The sequence below is a fragment of the Alexandromys fortis genome, unplaced genomic scaffold (genome assembly GCF_014885135.2).
Source record: "Alexandromys fortis isolate MF-2015 unplaced genomic scaffold, M_Fortis_MF-2015_v1.1 scaffold_23, whole genome shotgun sequence".
Classification (NCBI taxonomy): Eukaryota; Metazoa; Chordata; class Mammalia; order Rodentia; family Cricetidae; genus Alexandromys; species Alexandromys fortis.
Window position 1 is genome coordinate 15,193,069 of NW_026067907.1, and position 27,330 is coordinate 15,220,398.

General features: G+C 39.5%; 1 protein-coding gene across 1 annotated transcript in view; it reads right to left on the reverse strand.

Annotated features, from left to right (window-relative positions):
- The window catches only part of Lnpep (leucyl and cystinyl aminopeptidase), an 80,622-nt gene extending 61,224 nt beyond the window's left edge, over nucleotides 1–19,398 (reverse strand). Inside the window, exon 1 of the mRNA XM_050135676.1 lies at nucleotides 19,195–19,398. Within this exon, the coding sequence (XP_049991633.1) occupies nucleotides 19,195–19,213 (19 nt within the window). The 5' untranslated portion in view covers nucleotides 19,214–19,398. The remainder of the gene's footprint in view (nucleotides 1–19,194) is intronic.
- Nucleotides 19,399–27,330: the final 7,932 nt, after the last annotated feature.

Sequence of the window (27,330 nt, forward strand, 5' to 3'; positions counted from 1 at the left end):
ATAAATAAATAAAAATTAAAAAAAAATAAAAATAATTATCTTCAAATAATAAGATATCTTAGAATTGTATGAATATTCACAAATGGAAGCAAATCCACACTGATATTATAAGATACTGCTGTTTGAGGTAGTCTTATTCTTTTTTTTTTTTTTAAAAAAAAAGCAATGGGAATGCAGATTTTAATGTATTTTCATGCTATTACACTAAAATAAATTCTTAAAATCTAATCAGAAAGATAAAAATCACAATAAGAGCCAAACTTACAGGTAAAATCTAAGCAACAAAGTTCAGTACCAATCTCAGACAAAACAGAGTAAACATGAGGAGGGTTCATATCTTTAGAGAATGCTCATCCTACCCAGTTGATGTTTTTGAGAAAACTCTATTGTTTCTTTTTCTCCTACACTACTTACTGCTTTCTGGTACAGTAAAATAAGTATCTGGGTGAAAATCTGTAATCTAATGTTTTCTAAATGATAAAACTCCACAATCCTTAGATGCCTTTATAAAGTCTTTTAAATACATTTTAATACTCCCATTTCTTTTTCTTTCATTTATATATCATTCCAATTAACAACTTAAAAGTTTATAGCAAATCATTCTGCACTTGTTTTGCTGTTTACTTTTCATAGATAGTATTTCACTCCTGGTTCAGACTGGCCTTGAACTCACTATGTACTCATGGGCTCAATCTAGTAGTAATAGGCTTGGCTTTGGCAAATATTAGTAGTGCTGAAAACACTGATATGAGCCACATGCCCAGCATAATTATATATTTTTAAGTCTTAGTTTAGATTTTTTCATAGCACTAAATTACTGCAGCTCTACTTTTCAACAGATTTATAATTTGCTTATGGCTTAGGGTATCAGGTAATAAGCATTTCTTATACTTAAAATATTTAACTGATACTCTATGAAATCTCATAGTTATACTACTCAAAATAAATAGGCTGAATTAAATATATTGAAATATACATTTATTACTATTTATTACCATTAGAATTATAAATTTATAAGACTTGTGATTTTAAATACGGAAGAAATTCTTGTCACCAGGAATTGTTTTATCTTCCCAGGTTCAGGCACAACATAATCGAACAACAAAAAGAAGCCAAACTTTACACATTATCAAAAGTTAAAATGAAGATTTCAGCAAATTATTAAATTAGATGAGTTTTATTATTGTATGACTATTTGGGCGAAGTGATCACATAAACCAAGTCACAGTAATTCCAATAATAGTATCTCATCATTAATTTTGTACATAGAATACCTCAATAAAACACAGAGACAGTAAAATTAACTGTATAATAATCATGAAAAAATAGAATCAATCCTGCAGAAATTATTTGGGGCTCAATATAATCAAATAAGTCCTTAAAAGTGGAGATGAGAGGAAGAGATCATAGTAAAAATAATATGAACAGGGCGTGGCTTGCCTTTTGCAGCTCTGAAGATGGAAGGGGGAGCAGGAGCAGAGAATAGAAGTGGCCTTTAGAAGCTGGGAGACTGAAGCCCATGGCTACTACTCAAAGCTCGTGAGCATTACTGCACTGGCAACACCTGGGTAAAGTATGTGGTGGATCTGACCTACAGAATTGTAGAGAGTAAGTTTGTATTTTATTCTCTAATATGTGATCGTTTGTTATGGCTGTAGTGGAAAATTAGCAAACTGCTATACACAGCATATCCACATTTGCAGCTAGGCCAGCTCCCCTCTTGTAGTACAAGGCAGTAGGTGGAAGCTTACCCAAAGTCACAAGTGACATTTCCAGTCATACTTGCTTGGTATAGCTATTAGGTAATTCAACTAGCTTATGAAACATGAAGAAATAAATTCTGAGAAGTTGGCTGAAGTCTTTGGAAAAGTTCAATAAAGGGAAGGTCCAAAACCTGTTCTTGAATTATGTGTGAAACTCAGAGACTGGGAAAACTAATAAACTAAACCAGCTTTGCCCTCAGATCACTTCATAGCTGTTCACGGTTCACTTCACCTTACAGTAGATGATGGAGACAAAACTTGGCAAAGCAATCTACATAAGGATTAGTGTCTATTTTAATACTGTTTTCTTTACTTTGACCAGTCTGCCCTTAGCACAGGAACAGTCACAAAGTAGCATGCTGGTGCCAATTAGGTAAAATTTCATTGAGTCTGGTATGTCTGTATAGAGGAACCAGGAAAAATAGTCCCTGCAGGCTACAGTGTTGAGAGAATGTCAGAGAGAAGAGAATCAGAGAAAGGTTTGTCTATGAACCTACAAAAATTACAGAATAACCAGGGAACTATACACATACAGAATAATCAAAGCTACAATGTAGCAATGTGTATTAGTGTCTATTACTGCTTGCAATAGTTGTTATTCTTATCACTGTGACAGAATGCCTGACAGAAACAAAAGAACACAGACTTTGGCACAATGTCTAGAGGGACAGATGATCATGAACAGAGCGTGCTCAGCTGGTGAATCGGGATACCATGATCACGTGATGGCAGAAAGGATGCAGGAAGCAGAACTGGAAGCAAGGGTCAGGCAATGACCTCAAAGTCTCACCCCTAGTAGCCAACATCCACCATCCATGTACATAAGGTTAATTAACTTGCCAAAACATCATCACCAACTGGGGATCAGGTGTTCAAATATATGAGCCTATGGAGAATATTGCATTCAAACCATACACTGCTACAACACTTGCCACAAACCTGAAAAGCTTATTGGAACACAAATTAATTATTGCAAATTCTATATGTTGATGTGAGATTCTCCTTTGTATGTTAAGAATATGATTTATTGCCATTGGTTAGTAAAGAAGCTGCTTTGGCCTATGGAAGGGTAAGACAGTTCCGAAAAATTCCCTGCCTCTGAAACTGGTCTCTCAGTTATGCTAGGCCTTAGCCAAAGTTGGTTGCTTCAACATTGCCAATAAGACTTTGGGTGATTGCTCAGTTAGTCAATTGTCTCCGATATACTGCTCGACTCAACTAATATTATCTCCTTCCTCAGGCCTTCAATGGGGTTGAAGATTAGACAATCATAGTTACCTTCCTCTTATGATTTAGCTAAGCTTATTTCCAGTGCCAGACTTAGACTCAGACTCTTTGGAATAGAATGTTTATTAAAACATTTGTCATGTGTTCCTTGCTTAATATTGTTTATGTTGGTTGTAATTTTATACTTGATATCTGTTCCTATTGTATATAGTTTTGTATTGAGTTTGGATCTGTTTAGACAAAGGGGAGAGGTGATGGAGAGGCTTTGTTAACCAATTATCTTCAAGAGGTGGGACCAAGTTAGGGTGTGGCTTTCTGGGACCCAGAGAAAAACCGGCACATGGCGTAGGTGCTCTCTCTCTCTCTCTGTGGTTCCCTTGGAGCACAGCTGCGCTTGGACTTCTCGTTCCTGTTTTGTGAGTTTTTCCCCTTATAATAAATAAAAATATAATTGTTTATCTTTTAGCCAGCCTGGTTATTTCCTAAATCGAGCTAACTTTTATACATGCACACTCCCTATATGCATGTGCCATATCCCCTTATGAAAAGCTCTTTTTTTCCTTCCACTCTTGCTCAGAGGCAGCCTTTAACCCCACCCCCATAAACCCTTCATGTGAGATCTGTTGCATGGTGTGACTTATTGGCACCCCTTGGCTCCAACCCGCCAAAGTCATTTCTTTGATCCTAAATCATTACAAGTATTATTTACTAACTTCTGCTTTAAAAAAAAAAAAAAAAGCCAAGCGTATAAACACTAGTTTATACAAACTGAAGTCTTACAAATTTTTATTTTTAGTTAAAAAAAAGAAAATACCAAAATACAATTGGGGGAGAGTAAACTTTCAGACCCACACAAAACTCATGAAATAAAGAACTGCATACTGCAGTAAGGAGGAGCAGGCCGCGTTCCCAGCACTTGGCTAGCTTAGCCCCGGAAATAACCACACAGAAATTGTATTAATTAAATTACTGCTGGCCGTTAGCTCTAGCCTCTTATTGGCTAATGCTCACTTCTTGACCCATTTCTAATAATCTGTATTTTACCACGAGGTCGTGGCTTACCGGGAAAGATTCAGTGTGTCTGACCTGGCGGCTGACTCCATGGCGGCAATCCCCAACCCTGCTTTCTTCCTCCCAGAATTCAGTTCTGTCTACTCCACCCACCTAAGTGCTGCCCCATCAAAAGTCCAAGGCAGTTTCTTTATTCAACCAATGAAAGCAATACATAAACAGAAGGACCTTCTACACCAGCACACCATGTATGACAACATATTATTTGCCCACATTTTATGTTCCATAAACAGGAAGCCAACATAGGCAGTGAAAACCCCTTCCATATTTTCTTATTTAATGAGATTAAACGAACCTTAATTGATTTCATAAACCTTTGTGTGGCACCCATGTGGTTGGTGGAAAGGTTAAGTACTGCTGATATAAAGAAAGAAATTAGTAGTTTGGACTTAAGTTTTATTGGTAAACTTTTATTAAATTTGCTCTAAGAGAAGGATATGACAAAAGATTTCCGCCTTTCTGCAACGAGACCTGTTTCTTTTATACCTGACCAACATTTTTCACTAACAAAATACCAGTCAGGTATTTATATAAACTTAGCACAAAGTTCACAGGAATAGCCTCCTCTCCCCATAGCCAGTCAAATGGGAATTGTAATTTTGACAAGGTAATGACAAATTAGCTATCTATACTAGGTAATATCTAATCCCACAGGCTCGCCCCAGCTGACCTGCTTAAGCTTAAGGGAAAACTTAAGAACACAGAATAATCCTAGTTATTTACCATGAGAAGGAACCCAGACAAAAAGAGAGAATGGATTTTGATTCTCTTAAAAGTCTAGAACTTTCTGTGTGAAGAGAGGTATGGGACAAAGAACTTTAGATCATCCTCCACTCCTGGTTCCACATTAGGACATGCAGAAAACAAAAATACTTAGCTATGGAGATCTTTAATTCACTGAAATCCCACTAAGATAAGTCAAAAAACAGAAAAGAGCTAAGAAGTGAAATGATAATCTCTACAAGAGTGCTGGGAAAGGAGCAGCATGCCAGGAACCCTGTAAACACAACTAGAGACAATAACAATGAATCAAAACAGCATTCTTATTCTTACTGTGTGTGTGCACATGAAGGCACCTCTGTATTTAATTATATCCCCTTAAGTTCTTTTATAAATAGGGTCTTATTTAGCCCTGGCTTACCTGAGACTTGCTATTTAGACCAGGCTGACCTCATGTTTACACAGCAATCCTCATGCCAAATACTGTTATCACAGGTGTGTGTCTGTGTGGTCTACTAATTAAGGTTTAATGAGGCCATGAGAGTAAATTCTGAATCTGACAGAAATGGTATACTTTTAAGAGGAAAAAACACCAAAGCTTGCTTGCTGCACATCTGCAAAAGAAAGGACACTTGGGGAAACAGAAGATGGATGTCTACGAGAGAGAGAGAGAGAGAGAGAGAGAGAGAGAGAGAGAGAGAGAGAGAGAGAGAGAGAGAACCCTCATTAAAATTTAACTATGCCGATACCTTGGTCTTGGCTAAATATCAGAACTGATTTTTATCATTAGATTTTTCGTCCTGGGTAGTCATACTTGTGCTTTCATACCTTAGCTCAAACTCAACTAATGGATTTACTGGTCATTCCATTATATCATTGACATCCTTGCCTCTCCATAGCCTTGCTATCAATAGCTACAATATAGCTTCACTCTTTTTAATTTTTTCAAAAAGTCGTATCAAAGATTGTGTAAGATCTGCTCATGCCTTCTTATTAGTTCTGTGGGATATTAGAAAATTCAGTTTTAAAAGCAAAGTATAATTGGTATACAAAGTAAAGGGTATAATGAGTCTTTCTCTGTTCTGCCAGCCAACTCCCATATTAATGACACAGAGACTTATTAATTATGAAAGCTCAGCCTTAGTTTAGGCTTGTTTCTACCTAGCTCTTATAACTTAAATGAACCAATTTCTCTCCTTCTGCATGTCCTGCTTCCTCTGTGTCTGGTGGTGACTCCCTTTCTTCTTCTCAGAGCTCTCTCTGTCTGGAAGTCCCACCTATACCTTCTGTCTAGCTATTGGCTGTTTAGCTTTTCATTAAACCAATTACAGTGACATATCTTTACACATTGTAATCAAATATCTCACAACAGTTGGGGGCTGTGATGTAGAATTCCCCTCTGCATGCTGTAAATATGTTTTATTAAAATTGGTTAATAAAGAAATCTGCTTTGCCCTATGGTAGGACAGAATAAAGCCAGGTGGGAAATATGAACAGAAATATATAGAGTAGGTAGAGCCAAAGAGACGCCATGTAGCTGCTGAAGGAGAAAGACGCCAGAACCTTTCCAGTAAGCCACAGAATCGTGGCAATACACAGATTAATAGAAATGGGTTAATTAAAGATGTAATGGTTAGCTAGGAATATGCCTGGGTCATTGGCCAAGCAGTGTTGTAATTAATATAGTTTCTGTGTGATTATTCAGGTCTTGGTGGCAGGGAAACACAAGCAGTCTCCACTGACAAGACTAATTTTGTGGCTCTCTAATGAAGGGCAAAATGCTCCATTCAAGTCCCTAAATGGCCCCACAGGAAGAAAAATTGATTTAGCCACACTACTTGGGCCTCAAAGGGACAGCAGTTCTCTAGCCATGGAATAAGTATAGAAGATGAAAAATGGAATAGAAAATATTGGGTCACTTTCCAACTTCAACTTCAAAATACTTTCAGAGAAAGAAAAGCCCCACTCCCACATCTCATTCCACCTCTCAAACACTGAGATAGTGTTGGATTAGATACTGTCTTCTTTTTATAAAGCATATGATCTGAAGTTCAACAAGAACCAATAAATGTATTTCACTGAAAAGGGAAGTTGAATAAACAATTAAGAATATTCTAGGCAGGGTGTGGCAGCTCACACATGTAATCCTAGCACACAGGAACAGGACTGCTGCAAATTTGAGGCCAACTTGGTCTAGATAGCAAGTTCCAAGGCAGCCAGAGCTACAAAGAGGGACAGTCTTCCAAAAAACAAACAAAAAGATCCTTTACTATGGAGAAGTTTCTAGGAAAAGGAAGAGGAAAGACAGACCTCCATATTAAAAGAATACAAATAAAGGTTTTTTTTTTTAAGCAATGTTAATCTAAAATAACACTCAATAAATACTCACCATGTTTGGAACACTGTTAGATGACAAGAGTAACAATGTTGTCCAACTGTTTTGTTTGTTTGAGACAATGTCTCAGCACGTTGCCTTCAAACTGGAGATTCTCCTGCTTCAGTCACTAAGTGCTAGGATTTATAGATATATGTTTCATGTTCAACTAAAAATTATGTTTTTATGTATATGGTGTATGTAATTAATGGCTCCTGTAAGAATAAGTATATACATTTCTTGTACTGAGTCAAACAAGTATTTATAAGTATTTAACAAATGAAATCCTAGTCATGTAGCACCTCTGCTTTTATAAAATACCATTTATGCTTCTCCTGTGGGAATCTCTTTCTTTCCCCTTAGTTTCTATACTGTTCCCTGAAATCACCCTGTCCAGCCACCAAATACTTACAAGAGAATAACATCCTTCTCCTTTGTTCCTGTTCAAAATCACTAGCATTTGAGTTTCTAAAGTTCAAAATATTATCTCTGGTAAGAAAAAAGAATAGAAAATAGAGATCCAAACCCATGGTAAGATGAAGGGAGGTAAATTGCAAAATTCATAATGTATTCTCAGAATCAAAACTGCTGCCAAGTTACACTCTTTCAGCAAAAATAGTAAAATGTTAATCACAAACATAAACACAAATTAATCAGCAAAGCCAGTTTACTGAGTCTCCTATGAGGAAACATAGCAGGAGAGCTACTCTGAGTCTGATATTACAAACACTTGTATCTCTGATGTCTGAAAAACACAGGCCTTAATGCCAGCTGATAAAGTACATTTACTTCATATTATCTTATAAAGACCATTCTTTTGGTCTATTTCAACTTTACCTATAATATAGACTATATTTACTATCTAATCTAAGATTAAAGCAGGTTCTACTTCACTACATAATGAGGTATTTCACATTACACTCTCTTGAGGGAACCAAAAAACCTATTTACACCAGAATTAGAAATGGGGATGAAGGGTTTCTGTAATTTTAGCCCAAATTCCCAAAAGGTGTGGTGGCCCAAAAAATGTGAGTCTATTTCGACCTTATTTGAACGTCAGAGTTTTATCTGGTTCAATATTGTGGCTACACATCCTGACCTAGGGTGTAGTTACTTGGTCTTTTTGACATTAGAATGGCCCATAAAAGTAGATCCGCTCCACCCTGAACAATGGTCAGGATATTCAGGCATACTCCTGCTGCTCCTTTTGAAATAGGAGTCTGACCTTGGGAGTGGCTGCCATCAGGATACTTGGTCTATAGTGGGTTCACTGCCTAAACAAGAGAATGCTAATGACTTGACATCTCAAATATTGAAGCAAATAACTGTTCTTTCTAGTTGTCCTTTGTAGCATATTAAAGCAGTCTTTTGTCTTATTTCCCCTGTTGTATTGGGGTATAAAAGTGTATAGAAAATTAAACATGGGCAAATTTCAGTATTCACTGGAACTCCCTACCAATACTATCCTATATTTCTGTTTTATTATTTTCACTCACATCTTTATTTTCTTTACTTAGTTTTCTAATCCTCATGGCCCTACCCTGGTAAGTGGTGTGCTTGTCAAAGATGGTCCCCAGCAAAAGGTGTTACAAATTCATTAATAGTTAATATATATAAAACAGAAAGAGTCTAACTGTTCTGGCCTAGAGGCTTCAGTAAAGCATTAAACAAGAGAAATAAAATTCATTCCAAATTTTACAAAAATCTCACTATGGCTGGTGTAGTGTAACTTGGATTGGGAGAATGGCTCCCAATAGGCTCAGAAGCTTATTTAAATGTTTAAGTCCTCAGGAAGTGGCACTATTGGGGAAAGATTAGGAGGTATGTCCTTGTAGATGCCCTTGGAGCAGTATCACTCGGGGTGGGCTTTCATGTTTCAAAAGCCCTTGACAAGTCCAGTCCCTTTCTTTCTCTGTCTGCTGTCTATGGATGAGGATGTAAAGCCGTCAAATACTGTTCTAGCACCATGCCTGTCTGTTTCCCTCCATCATGATCAGAGACTAATCCTTTAAAACTGTAATAAGTCTTCAATTAAATACTTTCTTTTGTAAGAGTAGCTTTGGCCATGGTAGCTCTGCAGCAACAGAACAGCGCCTAAGACAACTAGAATATAAACTACTGTTTCTTCAGCCACTACTCAAACAGAAAGAGCTGTGAAATTCTGTATAAAACTTAGTTTTCAAACTAAAACAACATCCCATAACACTGTTAAGTTAAAAATTACTGGCACAGGCTGGGAAAAGCCAGAATTTGAATGAAGCTATCTGAATTGCCCATCACAACACTACATTGTGCAATACAAGTCTTACAAATTAAGATTGATTCACAGAGTTTCATGATGAATAAAGAAAAGTACAAAACAAAATGAACTTGAAAGAAGAGAGACTTGTGAGAGGCCACAAATAATTCTCAGCCTGAAAGTGCTCAAGGATAATAGTTGGCTTGGGCTGATAGACTTTTAAAAAAGTTACTCATGCCAGAATGTAAGATCTCCAAGGGCAGGAGCTAGGTCACAATCCTACCTAGACTCCCTATTTAAGAACAAAGTTTGAAGCAAGTTAAGATATGCTAAAGACTCTAACGGCGTTTTGTTAATACAGACAGATTTTAAAGAATATATACACAGTTTTAATGGGGAAATTAGACTCACTGAACCACCGTTCCTGCGGAGGACAGGAAGCAGGAAGGGGTGCACGGGAGCCTGCATGCCGATTTATAAGTAAACCTTTGCCCGAGGCAAGCCTGCCCCCTAAGGGGGGCTGGCTTAACCCTACATCTCCCCCTTTTGTCTAAATAAGACAGAACTAAACCAAATATAACTATAAACAATAATAACAAATAATAAATATAACAAACAATATTGAGAACAAAAGTTTTGCTAGACATTCTATCTCAAGGAGTCTAAATAATGTAGAGAGTAACTACAATAATATAATCTTCAACTCCGTCAAAGATCTGAGAAGGGAATAAATATTACTTAACAAATGAGAGATATCCAAAATGTACAACAAATGACAGAGACAACTGACTACCTGGGCAATCACCCAAAGTCTCGTTAGTAATGTTGAGTCAATCAACTTTGGCTAAGGCCTAACATAACTGACATACCATTATCAAATGCAAGGAACTTTCTTAGAATTATCCTACCCTGTCTTGGCAAGATAAGACAATCCTGTTTCATATCTTTGTCAGTAGTTGAGGTATGGGCTTTTCTTAACCCAAAGGCCAGTTCTGCCAAGAAGACAAGCTCCCAGTGGAGTGTCTTTGGTGCTCAACGTTCTCTCGGGAGTAGAGTGGCATTGTCAGGAGTAATTGTGTCTCGTTGGCACAGAATTCTAGGTTAGATTAAAGGCCATATTCTACAGCTCTTCGAAGAGGCTGAAGATTATACTATCTATACTAAATATAATCTCTATGTATCTAAAAGACCTAATTAACCTAAAAATAAGTATGACAAACATATAATTCTCAATACCTATCTAACTTGAAGACTAAGAGAATAAACAACTGTGCAATATATGAAGACAATGATCTTCACCTGTAAACAATGTCATTACATATCAAATGTAAACAATGTTATTACATAAATAGTATCAGAGGTAGAAATGTACATTGTGATATGATAGATGTATCAATACAATATAAGCATACTCTTATACAAAAATAGAGGTAGGAACACTCACATTCAATATTCAATATATCAATATACAAGAAACAATACCAATATAATTTTCTAAAAACAGTTAATCACAAATACCAATCATCCCAGAAGTTTGTGTTTTAATTTGTGAAGGTATCTTTTTATAATACTTAGAAAATAGGCAAGCTAAAAGAAAACAAAAAAATGTAAAATAATTGTCTATTGAGTAAGACAAGCAGAAGTGGGGGAGGGGGTAACTACAACAGAGGGTAAACACAATCAAAATATCTTATACACATGTATGAACTGTCATAGTGAATCCCATTATTTTGTATAATTAACATACAGTCGTAAGAATATTTGTTAATTAAGAAAATTTAAACAGTACCCAAGATGTATCTAAATTTAGTTCTATGCTTAATCCAAGATGGGACATCTTTATCAACCTTCCATCTCTCATCCACAGAAGAAGAGATAGAAAGAATGGGAAAAACTGAGAATAGTGCTGTAAAATGGTATCTTTAGGACATGGCAGGCATAGCTTCTCAAAGCAGTTGTGGTTACAGTACAAGATCAAGCCAGTCAAAATTCTAGCAGGGATTGGGGAGGGTTTCACAAGGCCCCACATCCAGTTTAGGAACTATTGAGAGGTGATAGCTACTGGGAGAAATAGGGCCTTTTTTTTGTTGTTTGTTTTTTTGGAGGAGTGGATACTAGTGGGTTGCCCATACTCCACTAAGGGTCATGCCCATACTTGTAAGGGCAGTACTAACTAGAATCAGTGGGTTATGGGGTGGAAGGTGCAGTGAAGACAAAGAAAAAGGAGGAGGGTTGGAAGAAGTTGGAGTAAAGGAGTGGATATCATCAAAATACATGTAGACATGTATAAAATTCTCAAAGAAAAATAAAAAGTAGTATTTTAAAAATTTATATTAGAAAAGATCCTTTTTGAGCAGTTCCTGATAGTTTTAAAACAAAGGCTCAACCTCAAATTTGATGCAGTTATTGAATGCAAAGTTAAATGAAAAAAAAAAAACTGGTTTTCTTGAAAACTAATTTACTAGATTTAAGTTGACTTTATCTAATATTAATCAAAATTTTAATGTTTCAATTTTTGTTTTTCTCATTATCTCCTTTTGAAGCTGTGATTGTGCTTATGAAAGCCAGTTTCACATCATAGAAACAAATGTCCTTAGGAACTGCTCTTAAGAATGGGAGGGCGGGAAGCTTGACTTCATGATGATAATTTTCCAATATTTTGTAGCTGATCAGCAAATTTTCAGAATTTACAGTATAAACTTTTTAAGATTTTTGCAACTACACTTTACATTTATATAATTCACATTTCCTCTACTATTCCAGAAACTTCAACCCAGGGAAGTAGATTTCAGGCTGAGGAACAGGAAAATGCGTTTACAAATATCAAAAGGGAAATGAATAGCATTTCAATCTAAACAAAAAACTCATAGTAGAAAATATTTCAGTTAGTGAATGAATTTGCCAGACCCAATCTAAGTAACTATTTTGGGTAATTTGTTGAAATACATTTTTGTGATAAATCTCTGAAATACTGTCCATCTGATTCACCAGACTAATAAAATACAAGGTGTATGAAAATTTTAAATCCCTAAAGCAGTAATTTTTCTCACCAAGTTACAACTATTGCCTATAGGCGAGTTTGTTTAACCCATTAAAATAACTTTAATAGCTAAAATTGTAACCATATTTTTAAACAAATCAATCACAGCCATTCAATTATATAAACTAAACAGATATATGAATTCTTCAGCTTTAGTATTTTTAATATCAGTATTTTAGTATTTCTAAAACTGGCAATTAATTGAAACAAATGTGTGCTCATCTGCAATGAACAACTAGACTGGAACAAAGCGAACAGTGTTATAGCAAGCCTGCGCTTATCTACTTCAAGACTCTTTTATTTAGATTCAATGATTTTTCTACATGCTGCCACCAACTGGAAAATTTACCAAACCTCTCAGGAATCACTGAATAAGTAGAGCTGCTGTATAAAAAAATAATACACTCTTATCCCCACTGAGTAGCACCCGATCCTCTAAGATTATCCTAAACTGTCTTTCTAATCTAGCCACCCACTCTAATATTGATGAGATACTATCAGTGACCCCAAATGCTGACACAGCACCTATTTCAAAGAGTAGAAAAATTACCGATACTAAGTAAGGTACTATGCAGGACCTTGGTAAATCTAAATAGACCAGTTCTTCCCACCAAGTCTCAAGGGTCACAGCAACTTTCCCTAATCAAACCACAGAATCTTTTTTGGTAACCAAAACTAGATAAGCATTACACTACATGTATAAAACTGTGTCAATACCCACTTAAAAAAGAGTCTTTCAGGCACTTAACTTTCCCTAGTCTGTACTACTTATCTTCATACAAGTTTCCTCACTGCTAGGATGATGTAATGCTTTTTGGGTGATGGATATTCTGTCAGTTGATTTGAAATCTTCCAAAGTAAGTTTCAGCTGTAAGAAACACCAGGTCCCCCAGCTGGAGAGAACTAAACCCATAAGAGCACTTGCTATCCAAGCATGAGGACCTGAGTTTGACTCATCATAATCATTCCTCCCTCTGAAAAAGCTGGGCATGGCCATATGTGCCTTTAACTCTGCAGGAGAAAACTCAGGAGGATCCCCAGGATTTGTTGGTTACCAGCCTAGCCATAAAATACAGTGAGCTCTAGCTAGGTTCAGATAGAGACCATCTCAAGGGAATTAAGACAGACTGACATAGGACAGTAACACACACACACACACACACACACACACACACACACACACAAGACCAATGACCAGAGTCTCCTCTGCTATCAGGAATTTCCTTTATGACACTTGAGGCAGTTAACCTGGGAAACGCTTCTGCAGAGCACCATCATTGCTATAAGAAAAGGGAAGACATCAACCCAAGGAGGTGACTTCTTATTGCATTCTCCATTCTCCTATCCCCTTGGCTGAGGCAGCTTTCCCCATAGAAACATCAGGAAACCTCTAACTCCCCTCTTCCCTCATCAGTTGGCCTCCTCCAGTAGAATCCTCTAGTTAGAAAAAAGTTTATACTCCCCAGCCTGCAGAAGCACAAATAACTGAGTCAAACTATTTCAGTGACTACATTCTGGAAATATGTGGAATGCCCAGGAGGCCTTTCCTTAAGCAATACATATGAGAAGGAAAAGAACTTCAAAGGGTCTCCTATAATTAAACTTAACACTCCATTGTTTTTGAAAACTTCTTTGGAAGCTTCAGTTTTATTTGGCAAAAGGCTTGGTTCCTAGTTTAGATGCTAAGGTTGGAATTAAAGTCAATCGACTCTTTGTTCAACCGTAACCATCAAAAGCAAAGTGAAACAAACCAAACACTAAGAAGAGGAAAAGATTGCTATCATGATAGAAAAGGGTAACTATGGTCTTGTTTTCTTCAAATCCAGAATATGCTGGACACTCAATAGTCCTACCTTAAAGTGACTGACTTTTTCTGACTAGAAGAAAAGAAGGTAGTACAGTTAAATTCCTAGCGAATGTTTTCTATTTCCTGCAAGCACATGCATAACAGCCTTACTATTGTTACTTATAATGCTCCACACGAGAGCAACAAGTAGCATTCTCTACAATGGTCACCAGATATAAAAAGAGTTATCACATCATAAGGGCCCCAAAGTTTCCCACAATTCATATTCCTGTAGTTTTCCATAAACGGAAATGGTATCTATAAGGGGGTGGGAGGACTCCTTACCAAAAGTTTAGCATCAGGAGTTCAACTTCAACCCCACACAGTTTTCCAGACACCGAGTAACTGACAGAACATAGCTACACCACACACAACTTAACTGCCAGGAACCACAGTCCTAATATGGCTTTATCCCAAAGTCCAGAGTAATTTTGGTTAAGCTTTGGAGACGATAAAAATGCTGTTTTCTGATAGAGCTATTACGTGACATTAGTGAACTGTAACCTTGTCAGTGACAAATGTTATATGAACAGTATAGAAAAACAATGAATATTTCTCTCAAAATTGGAATATTATCTTAGGCCAAGTTCCATTGCCTTGCATTTTCTACATTTATACATTTTTATACTAGCATGAAAACAAAACTAAATGATTTCAATTCATTTCTCATTTGGGTTTGCATTATTTGATGATACATTTATGAAATGTAGCAGAAAATCTATTTCTAAAGTGAACATTTCAAAGTGGCTGTGTGACTGAATTACTGAGCAAGAAATCATCACTGGATTTTCCATACGATAACTCTTTTCTTTTTCTTTCTTTTTCTTTTTTCTTTTTTCCGAGACAGGGTTTCTCTGTAGCTTTTGGAGCCTGTCCTGGAACTAGCTCTTGTAGACCAGGCTGGCCTCGAACTCACAGAGATTGCCTGCCTCTGCCCCCCGAGTGCTAGGATTTAAGGTGTGTGCCACCACCGCCCGGCAATAACTCCTTTTCTTTTTGGTTATATCTCTTTCAGATTGAGTTCTCAAAGATCACACACAGATAAATAACAGCCATTGCTATAATAGTTTCTAAAATATGCTCTTTGATTCTGTCTTAAGACACATTTGAAAATCAATACATAATAACAAAGATGTTCTAACACTGCTTCCTAGTTTAAACTGGACTACTTTCTAGCTACCCTATCTACCTATTTTTTACAATCCTTGATTTCTTTGTTGTTGCTGTTGTTATTGTTGTTTGAGGCAAGGTTTCATTTTATAGCCTGGAACTTGCTACGTGAACCAGCCTAGTCCAGAGCCAGATGGAGGTTCACCTGCCTCCATCTCCCTGAGTGCTGGGATTAAAGGCATGGGCCATGACTCTGGCTAACCCTTAATTTCTATATCAGATTTCCCCAACTGAAATTTAAACGACAAAGCATAAAGGGAAAAGACATACACATTTAATTCATATCCTACTACAGAAAAACTTTAATGAGTTTTCTTTCGATGAAGTAATCTGCCACAGAGCAAATGCAATTTCCCGGCATATATATATATTAAGGTACACGTGAATGGTACATAGTAAGCTCTCATTTTTAAGATGATACTATAAACTTGTTTTTAGAAAGATATACATATCTATAAGACAGCTGTTATTTATAAGATGAAAGATGGCATCACAATTTTATGCTGCTTTAGAATTCATACATAAATAATTTCTTGTCAAGACTTTCCATTTTAAAAGCTAAAAAACACTTTCAACTGGATAACAACCTAAAAATAAACACTCCCAATTCTGAAAGACAGGAGGTCTCCCTTGTTTATGTACCAGTGTACAGTAATAAAATGACTTGTGTGGAGGCGAAATAATTCATATAAAAATGACAACCTCTACTAGATTTTTGTTACAGCACTTCAAAACATCAATTATTTTCAAACCGCTAGATTTACTTGCAATCATACCACAAACTAGCATTTGTAAGCAAAACATATACTAAGTAATAACAGGAAATTAATTCATCCCCTATGTTTGTAAAGTATATTTGTTAAATCTGATAAATCTCCCCCGAACTCTCTTTAATTAAATATTTCAAGTAGCTTCAAAATGCATTCAGAGATTTCCAGACATGATCCTGGACCTCCTCAACCAGATTTTGCAATTGAGTCCTGACATTTTAGCATTTCATAACACAAATTTAAGTTATTATGAAATATCCTAAACAAATGAGGATAAAGGCAAATGGGCATCAAATAATTAGCTGTCTTAATATAGTATCTCTCTCAGAAAACCTAGAGCGTTTCCATCAACTTTCTGTGATGCTGGTAAAGAACCAGGTCACTACTCCCAAAGGTTTCACCTATACCTGCTGACCAGTATGAGGCAACTACTGTCAAACCAATCTTAAATACTAGTCAACACATTCCTCTACCCATAAAAAGTCACCGGAGAACCAAAGCCAGACCAGTCTTCAGTGTGGTAACAGTCCCTCTTAAGGTCAAGGCCAAAAATATTTCCTGAGTCAAACAGGAATTCCTAGCACAGAAGTCCATCCGCATAGGTCTTTTCTAGAAAGATGAATTTTAAATGGGCCCAACGGTTATTAGCTGGACAGATGGATACTTAACACGTGAACCCATCACATCACTTTGGGAGAGATCCAGGCTCAAAAAAACGACACAACAGCAGCACATTTCACAGAAAAGAGGGAAGTACAGAAACCAGTGAGTACTGAAGGCTGGAATGACAAAGCTGAATTCATGTTCTTTACAAACTTGTAGGTCAGTGAATGAACTACTGATAGTATTTTAAGAAAGCCCTGGGTCTAGAGTTACTGAAACTATTCTTTACTACACACCCATACATGTCTCTTTATGCAGGGACATACAAGGACATGAAAATGAGAAAGATTTACTAAAAGAGGACCAATGTATAACAAAAGCCAATCTTAAGCTTGATAAATCCTTCAATCACACATTCTAAGATGATAAAGTAGCCTGTAAGAGACCACCTATAGAATTACATGTGCATGTTATGCACTCAAAACAATTAAATACAAAAATAAAGTTTCCATTATATATTATATTTGAAAACACTAGAAAATTCTACAACAAAAACTTTCAAAGGTTTTGAATACCTAGTCCACCTTAAAGTCTTCAAAGCACCTTAAATTAGCAGTATCCAAGCTGTTCTTGACTTTATATGTTGCAGTTCCTATTTTCCTTGTGAAAGGAATAAGATCACATTAACTCAAATGACACACTGCCAGCTAGTCTCCAGCATCAACTATGAAAATTGGATAGACAGAAAAAAATTAGAAATTCAACTTCCTATATATAAGTTGAACCTTTGCCTCTTTATTTTGCTCTAGGATTTTTCCGCTGTCCTCCCAAATGAGACAATTTGCAAATACATCTAAAGGAGGATATTCTACGGGAGGAGAAAAGACTTTAAGGTGTGAGAATGCACTTTAATTCTGCAGGGGAAAGTTCAGTAAATCAACCAGCTTTAAACCTGACTAAGTAATGACTCATGCTTGTTGTGTAGAAACTGTTTTCATTTGGGTGAAATGTAAATTCCTACAAACAAGGGGGCTTCAAGAATACTGCCTAAAAGAAAGACAAAGCCTTCAAATACCGATTTGCAAGAACCTAATATCCGTTTTTAAAGCATATTTTACATTCAAGTACTAGATGGTCTCTTTGGTGACGTTCAGCTCAAATCTGACTTAATTCTCGGCATAATTTTACCATACTATTCTTAGAGCTTTGGTTATTACAAATAGAACACAAATGAGAAAAAAAATATACAGAGTTAAAGCTGTCATCACTAAGCCTAACTAAACATTGCAGACAGAAAGATGGCAGTAGAACCCAGCATTCTGAATGAGGGGAAAGGAGAACATAATGAGTAGGTCACAGCCCAGGAATGAAGTTAAACACACACAAAGTTGGGAAGGACAGCGGACAGTGTGCAACACCTCTCCCAGTCCCCTACCTGAAGTAACTAAACCACACCGGATATATATGCCAACTACAAGAGTGGACCCTCTAATTTCAGTACGTCCTACCGTTTATTAGCAGTTTTCTTACTGTACATCCTAACGGAGACTCCACATATCATAAAATGATGAGACACCTCACCCCTAAAATATTGTGACTCCAGCACTTCTGGCCCAGACAAAAGTCGTGGAGTGAAAGGTTAGGGCTGTTTTCTGGACTGGGCTGCTTTGACTTTCATCCCCTGTTACCAAATGAGTGATATTCAATGGGTCTCCGAGTAGAAGACCAGTATTCCCAGCTGGTTTAAAAAAAAAAGTAGAAGAAGGAGGAGGAGAGGAAGAGGAAGAAGAAGAACAAGAAGAAGAACAAGAAGAAGAAGAACAAGAAGAAGCTTGGTCTTCCGGCGGAGTGCTCAGCAGCTGCAGAGAAAAAGATGGCAATACCCGGCGGCACCTTCACTGCACCGAGTAGTACCAACCGCCTCGGGTAAGTTTCCTTCCTTGCGGTGCACTAAATCAACGCTGTCCGGCCCGCGGCCCCACCCCGCCCTGTTACGGAAAGGCAAGCTAGCAGCTCGCTGGAGGACGGGCGGACAGCTCCAGGCTCCCAGCACGAGTTGGGTTTCTCCAGGGCGCCGCTTATCCGGGCCGTGGCCGCCTCCCCAGGGACCAACGCGGTTGCCAACTTTGCCGCCGCCCCTTCCTCCGCCCAAGCATCCCAAACTTTGCCACCGCCTCACCTGGAGGCTCGGTGCTGGCCCCCGGGAGCGGGCTGACCTTCACGCCCGCCCTAGCCGCCCCTGGCCCGTCCGCCGCCCCCAGTCCTCCTGGGAAACCCTGGGCAGGGACACCGGGCAGCCCGACCCCCGTGCCACAACTGACCCTCTGAACCCTGGAAGCCGAGGAATCCGAGTCTCGGACTAGCCACTTACCATTGGTGAAGGGCTCCATCTTCGCCTCACCGCGGGTCCTCACGAGCCAAGCGGCCCAAGCTTCCTACTACCGAGCTGAAGCGGCCCTGCCGACTGAGCATGCCCAGCGTGGCCTCCGAGGGCTGCCGGGGAGGTGCGGCGAGGGGCGGCGCCGCTCCCCCGCGCGGAAACAACACCTTCGTTCCGGGTTTTCGCAACTGCTGCCGAAGCCCCACTGAGGCGTGGACGCTGAGCTCAGCTCAACCCCTGGCCCACACCGCCAGGAGGGGCGGGGCTAGGGCGGGGCTTGGAGAGGCCCCGCCCACAGCGGCATACTTGAGGGCACCGAGATGTCGGTGCTGCCTAGCTGCACCCCGGTTCCGACAAATGGTGCACCTACGGCGTACGGCTGTGGCTGTGTTCCGGGTGCAGCAGTCCCAGCGCTGAGCCCGGAAACGCAGCTAGTGATGACGGATGGGATGGATAGCGCGGGGCGGGGGAGCGTCGGTCTCTGCCGGAGGCTAGACCCCGGGACAGCGCTCTTCCTAGCCGCTGGCGTGAGCCTTGCGGCGCTGGTCGGCAGGACTTCCTTCCAGAAGCAGAGCGCCTGGCTGCTGCTGCTGCTGCCGCTGCCGCTGCCGCTACAAAACCCCGGCCGCAGGGAAGGAGGGTCCCTGGCCAGTTCTAAGCTTTTTGCTCAGGGCCGGGCCCAGAGATGAAGAGCAGATCACAAAACCCGGCGCGGGATACAGGAGAACGGACTGTGCGCGAAGAGGTTGTGGGCAGAGGCCCGCCGCTAGTCCACGCTAAACTCGACACCTGCGACACCCTTGCTCACAACCATCAAGATCCGCGGCCTGGCCCCGCAGAGCTAGACCGGAGGGAGCTAAATTTCTCCTTCCCCCAGTACTCGCGCCATTGCTTCGGGCCCACAGTCTCCATTGTTTCCGGTGCCAAATCGGGGCAGCCCCCACTAGCTGAGGAGACCCCTAGACACCGTGCGGCCCGAGAGCCCCGAGAAGGCTCTCAAAGGTGTTTGCTCTTCCCTCTCCGACCGAGGGACGCCAGCACCCGGTGATTAGGCCGCTAACCCTCCCACCCAGCAGCAAAGCTCCTCTCCCCCTCTCCCCACCCCGCGCACTGCCTCGGCCCCTGCAGCGACTTGGCTTGGCCTAGGCCTCCCAACGCTAGCCAACTGTCACACACTCCTCCCTGGCTGTCAACCCTGGCGTCTGGTGCAAACAAACCTGAACTTGCACAAATATCCGGGGCAAAAAAAGGGGGGGGGGGGAGGCAGAGATGTTGTTCGACCGGTAAGGAAATTTGAATTACGTTCAAAGAAGTAAAACCGAAATGCAATATTTTTAAGATGTCCAAACCCTTACTCCCCTCTCCAGATTTACAATGTCCTATGAATACCAACTGTACTTGGAGTAACCCCAAACTCCTTACCTAACTCTGGGTCGTCATCAACACACCTGTCCTTTGCTGGCCCTTGAGGCCTTCATGAATTTCCGAGAAGTTGCCAGGTTTCATTCAGCATTGTTAGCCATTCCTTGCAAAACTGTTCCACAGCTTGGTGTTTTGTTTGCTTGCTTCTTCCTGTCATTTTCTTAGCTCGGATGTCACCCCTGCTGAGAATCCTCTGACCACACCTAAAATAGCAACAAGCACAGCAGACTATAAAGATTTCTCCTGCTGTTTTCTTCAGAGTACTCATAGCTGTCAAAAAGCTAATTGTTTACCAGCCTTTCTCTTAAGAATGCAAGTTCTGTGGGGCAATCCTTTGCCTTCGCTTTTTAGGGCTATGTGTCCTAATTCCTAAATAGTTCAAATAACTACACTATAATGTTTAGAGTTCTAATTTACTGCCCGTATAAAAACCTTTCCAGTGAAGGTCTTTATATTGAACGTCTCCAATGGGTTTGTTTGTTTGTGGTCAATACATGATCTTTCAGCGCTGCTTCCCTGTGAAAGATAGGCTGAGCTCTTAGGCCGGTCGCCATCTCAGAGCAATTCAGACCAAAAATAGAAAGTGAACCATAGGAACTTTGTTGAAATGGGCCTGGTTCACATTGGTATTGCTTAAATAAGAAACTCCTCTTTTATTAGGACATTTTTTTTCTTTTTCTTTTTTTTTATTGAGAATAAGAAAAAAAAGTTTCCGCCTCCTCCCAGCCTTTCATTTCCCTCCCCCTCCCCCCAATCTTCTCCCCCTCCCTCCTCTCTCTCCCCCTCCCCCCACTCCTCTCACCCCCCCTCTCCTATCCAAAGAGCAGTCATGGTTCCCTGTGGAAAGTCCAAGGTCCTCCCCCCTCCGTCCATGTCTAGGAAGGTGAATGTCCAAACTGGCTAGGCTCCCACCAAGCCAGAACATGAAGTAGGATCAAAACCCCTTGTCATTGACCTTGGCTTCTCATCAGTCCTCATTGTTCGCCGTGATCAGAGAGTCCGGTTTTATCCCATGCTGTTTCAGTCACAGTCCAGCTGGCTTTGGTGAGTTCCCAATAGATCAGCCCCACTGTCTCAGTGGGTGGGTGCACCCCCCGTGGTCCTGACATCCTTGCTCGTGTTCTCCCTCCATCTGCTTCTCATTGGGACCTTGGGAGCTCAGTCCAGTGCTCCAGTGTGGGTCTCTGTCTCTATCTCCATCCATCACCAGATGAAGGTTCTATGGTGATATGAAAGATATTCGTCAGTAATGCTATAGGATAGGGTCAGTTCAGGTTCCCTATCCTCAGCTTCCCAAGGGACTAACTGGGGACATCGCCTTGGGCTCCTGGGAGCCACTCTAGGTTCAAGTCTCTTGCCAACACTAAGGTGGCTCTTTTAACTAAGATATGTGCTTCCCTGCTCCCCTATCCAACCTTCCTTTATCCCAATCTTCCTGTTTCCCCAAGTTCCCCCAATCCTCCCCTTCTTGCTTTTCTCTCCCTGTCCCCCCTTATCCCCAACCCATCCTCTTGGCTAAGGGAAGTAGATAAAATTGCCGGGGACAAAATTATTAGGACATTTTATGTTGCTTTGGTGTTATTTTTGTTGCCAGAGCACTCAGGAGCAGAGATTTTTAAAACTCCACAGCTTGTTAAATCACTTCACCTCACCTGTAAGCTACAATCTATCATGCTTTTAAGTGTGAATCACATTATCTTAGGTTTTGTTTTAATTTTTTCCAGCTCTGAAGACTTTGTGGTAAAGTGTTTCACAATTTGCATTCATAAATTCGGGGGAACCAAGAGACATCTTTGACAAGAAGGCTATTTCTTTACCAACCTCTTGCACATCATCTCTGTTATGATCTGCTGGCCTGTCACCTGGATACCCTGTCCCACTAAGAGACAAGCCCTGCCCACTCCCAACTCTCCCCTTCCCAAGCAGATCTGAACTCTCCCTATGTCCCTCTTCTGAAGAGGTGGCAGCTGCCTCTCCACCCCCCCACACACACCCAGTCTCTCATCTTCCTCCTTTTCTTCTCCCTTCTTCCCCTTTCCCCTCTATAACCCACTAAATAAATTCTATATCAAACCTCTCTCTCACCTGCCACAGCCTCCCACCTGTAATGGCCCTGTGAAGATCTTGGGTGATCCACTGCTGCCCCTCATGGGCCTTCCCCCCACCTTATCTTTAAAAAAGAGTAACAATCTCTACTATTCAGGAATACAAGCAAAGGTACCGGAGGACCATTCAGCCTCAGGACTTTGTTTTGAAGGCAAATAGTAAATAAAACCAACATATTTCAGAATCCTGCCTAGCCTTATAGTATTTTTCCCTCTCTGTCAAATACTGTGTTTTGAGAGAAAATGATTGCAGAGTTTTTGCTCTCACAATCTATTATATTTCTCTCTTTGATGCCATCTTTCTTCCACACAGATCCTCCTCTTTATTTTAATGTTCTAACAGTTGAGGTTATTACAAAGTTACTATTTATTATCAGAGGAGGCAGGGTAACATTATCTAATTCATTCATCTTATCATTTTCAGAATCATTGCTGCATATTATTTAACATTTAAATTATAACACAGAAAAATATTAATAACTTGAAATGAAAAATATTAGCACCCTGCATAACTATCATTTGTTTATAAAGAAACAAAAATGAGAGCATAAATTATTACAGCTGTTATGGAAAATAGTAGAGAACATCCCCAGGATACTCTGTGCTAGAATCTGGCTGTATTGTTTCTAGGTGTATATCCAAAGGAAAATACCTGCTTTTCAAAGAGGTATCTTAACAGCCATGCTGTTTTGCTAAGAAATCAAACTAGATACCCAATAATAGTTGGATGCATGTATATATATATATATATATACACACACACACACACAATGAATGTGACTCAGAAATAAAAAGAAATGTCCTACTATCTATAGCAAAATGATGTAGAATATTTAAATATGTAAAGTTGTGTTACATTTGTTTAATTTATGTAAAGATGTATTGCTGTTTTTACTTTGCCTGCCTAAGGCACCTAATTGATATAATAAAAAACCGAATGGCCAATAGCGAGGGAAGTGGTATAGGCAGGACTTCTGCACAGGGAGAGTAAGGAAAAGGAGAAATTTATGCTCAGGGGAAGACAGAAAAGAGATGCTAAGGAAACTTCAGGGACCAGACAGACAGCTAGGGAAGGAGCAGGAAAATAGGACGTACAGAATAAAAGAAAGGTAAAAATGTAGGTGACTAGAAACAGGTTAAAATAAATGAAAAGAGCTAGTGGCCTAAGCTATGGCCACTCATTCATAATTAATAATAAGTCTTCATGTCTTTATTTGGGAGTTGGCAGCCCAAAGAAAATTTCGACTACAAGATGGATAAAATATTATGCTAAGCTAATTTAAGTTAGAACTAGAATGACAAAAGCTGTGTATTTTTTCTTTATTTTATTATTAATTTTATTATCATTATTGATTTTGGTTTTTCAAGACAGGGTTTCTCTGAGTAGCCCTGGCTATTCAGAAACTCACTCTATAGACCAGACTGGCCCCAAACTCAGAGTTCTACCTGCCTCTACCTCCCAAATGCTGTGGTTAAAGCTGTGTGCAACCAGCACCTGGCATATATTCTTACATATGTGTATGCTAAAACATTGTCAACATGAAGAATAGTAGTGGTTATTAAAGCCCAGGAGTTTAAAAAGTAGAAACAGAGAGATTGGGACTCTAGTATAGAAGCAATAAATTCTACAGCAGAGCAGGTTGACTCTAACTCACAATAACTTCTGGAGGAGCACATCAAGGCTCCAAACACAAAGTATACCTACCAAAGACAAATGCCAGAACTTTACTCAGTAAGCCACAGCCACGTGGCGATACATAGATTACTAGAAATGGGTTAAATTAATATGTAAGAGTTAGCAAATAAAAAGCTAGAGCTAATGGGCCAAGCAGTGATTTAATTAATACAGTTTCTGTGTCTTTATTTCAGGGCTAAACAGTAGGAAACCAACAAGCAGCCTCCCTCCAACAATGAAGTAGCAATAAAAATAATCTTTGTGGTTGGGGGTCACTACAACTTAAGGCACTGTATTAAAGGTTCACAACATTAGGAAAGTTGAGAACCACTGCCATAGATACACTGTTTTAAAGTTATGGGTCTGCAAGCTGGTTTAGCAGGTAAAGAAAGGTCCTTGCCACCAAGTCCTGGAACCTACATAGTAGAAGGAGAAAACCAATATCAAGAAGTTTCCCTCACACCTTCACATGCAAGCCATGTCAAACTAAAACCCATGACATTTTAATTTTTCAGCTGAAATTAGAATTTTTTTATTTAAATAAACTATTCCAATTTAAAGTAAAGAAGATCAACAACATAGATTTTGATAGATATGCTAATTTTTTAAATTAAAATAGAGTACCTGATTTACTATAGATCAGTAAATCTACACCTCATATTAAGTATGTGAGAGATCATGAGATGAGAATAGGTAGATTATGAGACTGGAACAGTCTGTGTTCTAAACCAGTACACTGGAAATTGCTAGATCTTGCCAACATATACAAGGGAGTTAGTGTCAGTGACTGTCATTCTTAAGAGTGTATATCCATAACTAATAATTTATTTATAATATATATAATTATTTATAAATAATTTATATTGCCTATCAAATTTACACAGATTTGAAAGTGTCATTTGTTTTACAATATTGAAATACATGAAATATGCTGCTTCCTAACAAAAAAAGAATGACTATTGACAGGTGGTGATTAAAGTCATATAAATTTTTTAAAAATTTGTAAAAGCAGGATAATCCAAATAACTCATGTAAAGCTCTGATATCAGCAAGAAGATTCATCTTTATCAGGAAGAAATAACTACCTAGTAGTTCAACTGCTTTGGACAACAAAATCCAAAATCCCTGAACCAAAATAGTTTAAAAGATCAGTGCTAAGTTTCAAACCGGGGACAAACAGATGAGGTGCCCATTTAACATATCAAAGCACACCTGGGTGCCAGGTTCTCTCAGCATCCCTTAGTCTCTCTCTGATACAGAGTAGGGCTAGCATACCCAGACCCCTACCCTAAACTTTGCAGCCCAGGGGTTGGACTGCCCTCCCCCCAGAGGCTCTTCCCTGTGTAATCCAGACATTTTGGTTGCTTGCCCCTGTCTCCTGGCTGCCACACCTGGTTTCCCTCTCTCCTCTCCCCGTGGCCCAACTCAGTCTGGTCATGTCCAGTCTGTTCTCTCCCAGATGTCCCTGTCCCTCCCTCCACTTACACTCTCCTTATCTACACTTTCTTCTCCATCATTCCTAGGAGCAGTCATGTCCCCCTTTCCTTTTTATTTCCCTGTTTCATTCAATAGGAAAACCTGTCATTACACAGAAGGATTCCAGAAACATGTTGATCTTCAGCTGCTCATTTCTGCCCTTACCTCAGAGTGATTGATTTTTCTGAAAGTCTAGCTGTCATGTGGTCCAAATGGCAGAAGCTGAAAAAGGGCAGGAAGTAGAAGAGACTTTCATGTTTCCTTTTTGAAAATAAAAAAAACTTTCCTCAGAAAGCCCTCAGAATTCTTATGTCTCATTTGCTAAATCTGTATTTTGTGCATTTTTAAAGAAATCTGATGTGGGAGTGTCATATATCAATCTGTTGATTTCATTGGTTAAGTTATAATAAACCAGCTGCTTGGCCTCATGGCTTGGAACATAGATGGGAGGAGTAAACAGAATAGAATTCTGGGCGGAAGAGGAAGTGAGGTCAGACTCTGCTCTGCTCCCGGAGAGACACCATGCTCAGCTCTGCCGGATAGACACGATAGCTCTGCGCTCTGAGGCAGACGCATGAAGCTCCCCAGGATGGACGTAGGTTAGAATCTTCCCGGTAAGCGCACCTTGGGGTGCTTACACGCACTATTAGAAATGGGCTAGTCCAGGTGCGAGAATTAGCCTGTAAGGGCTAGAGTTCATGGGCCAAGCAGTGTTTCAATGAATACAGTTTGTGTGTTATTATTTCGGGCATAAGCTAGCCAAGCGGCCGGGGTGTTGGGGACGCAGCCCCGCCGCTCCTATTTCAACAGAAATCACTAGAAATGAAGAGGTTTCTTAAACAATCGTCTTGAAGGGCTGAGGTAAGAGTTTGCCTTTGTTTCGTGTAAAAGAAGGGTAAGGTTATTTGACTACAAATTTAAAATTTATGTCCACGAAAGGTAGACATATTTTAGTGCTATTTTGATAATGCCCACAATACTTATACAGAAAAAAATAAGATACAGCTCCTCAAATGCAATATAACTTTGCATATAAGATAATATAAATAAGCAATATAACTAAGATTACAAACCAAGACATATATGACTAGACCTTGAATTTTGATATAATGTAACTACTAAAGATGAAAAGTAAATCTAAAGAAGCATCAATATTAGTTTGCTAAGAATACCACAAAGACCTCTGAAATCTGCATGACTTTGTAGAATTTGTTGTAGCAAACTCCTAGAGGATATAAGTCTAAGTTCTAGGTAGTGTCAAGAACAGATGTGGTGTGGGAAGTCCTTCTGTATGTGTGTTGCTTTTATTGGTTAACAAATAAAGAAGCTGCTTTTGGCCAATGGTTTGGCAGAGTGGGGCTGCAGGTAAACTAAACTGAATGCCGGGAGAAAAAAGGCAGAGTCAGAAAACATGTAGCCTCGCCAGAGACAGACGCCAGGCAGAACCTT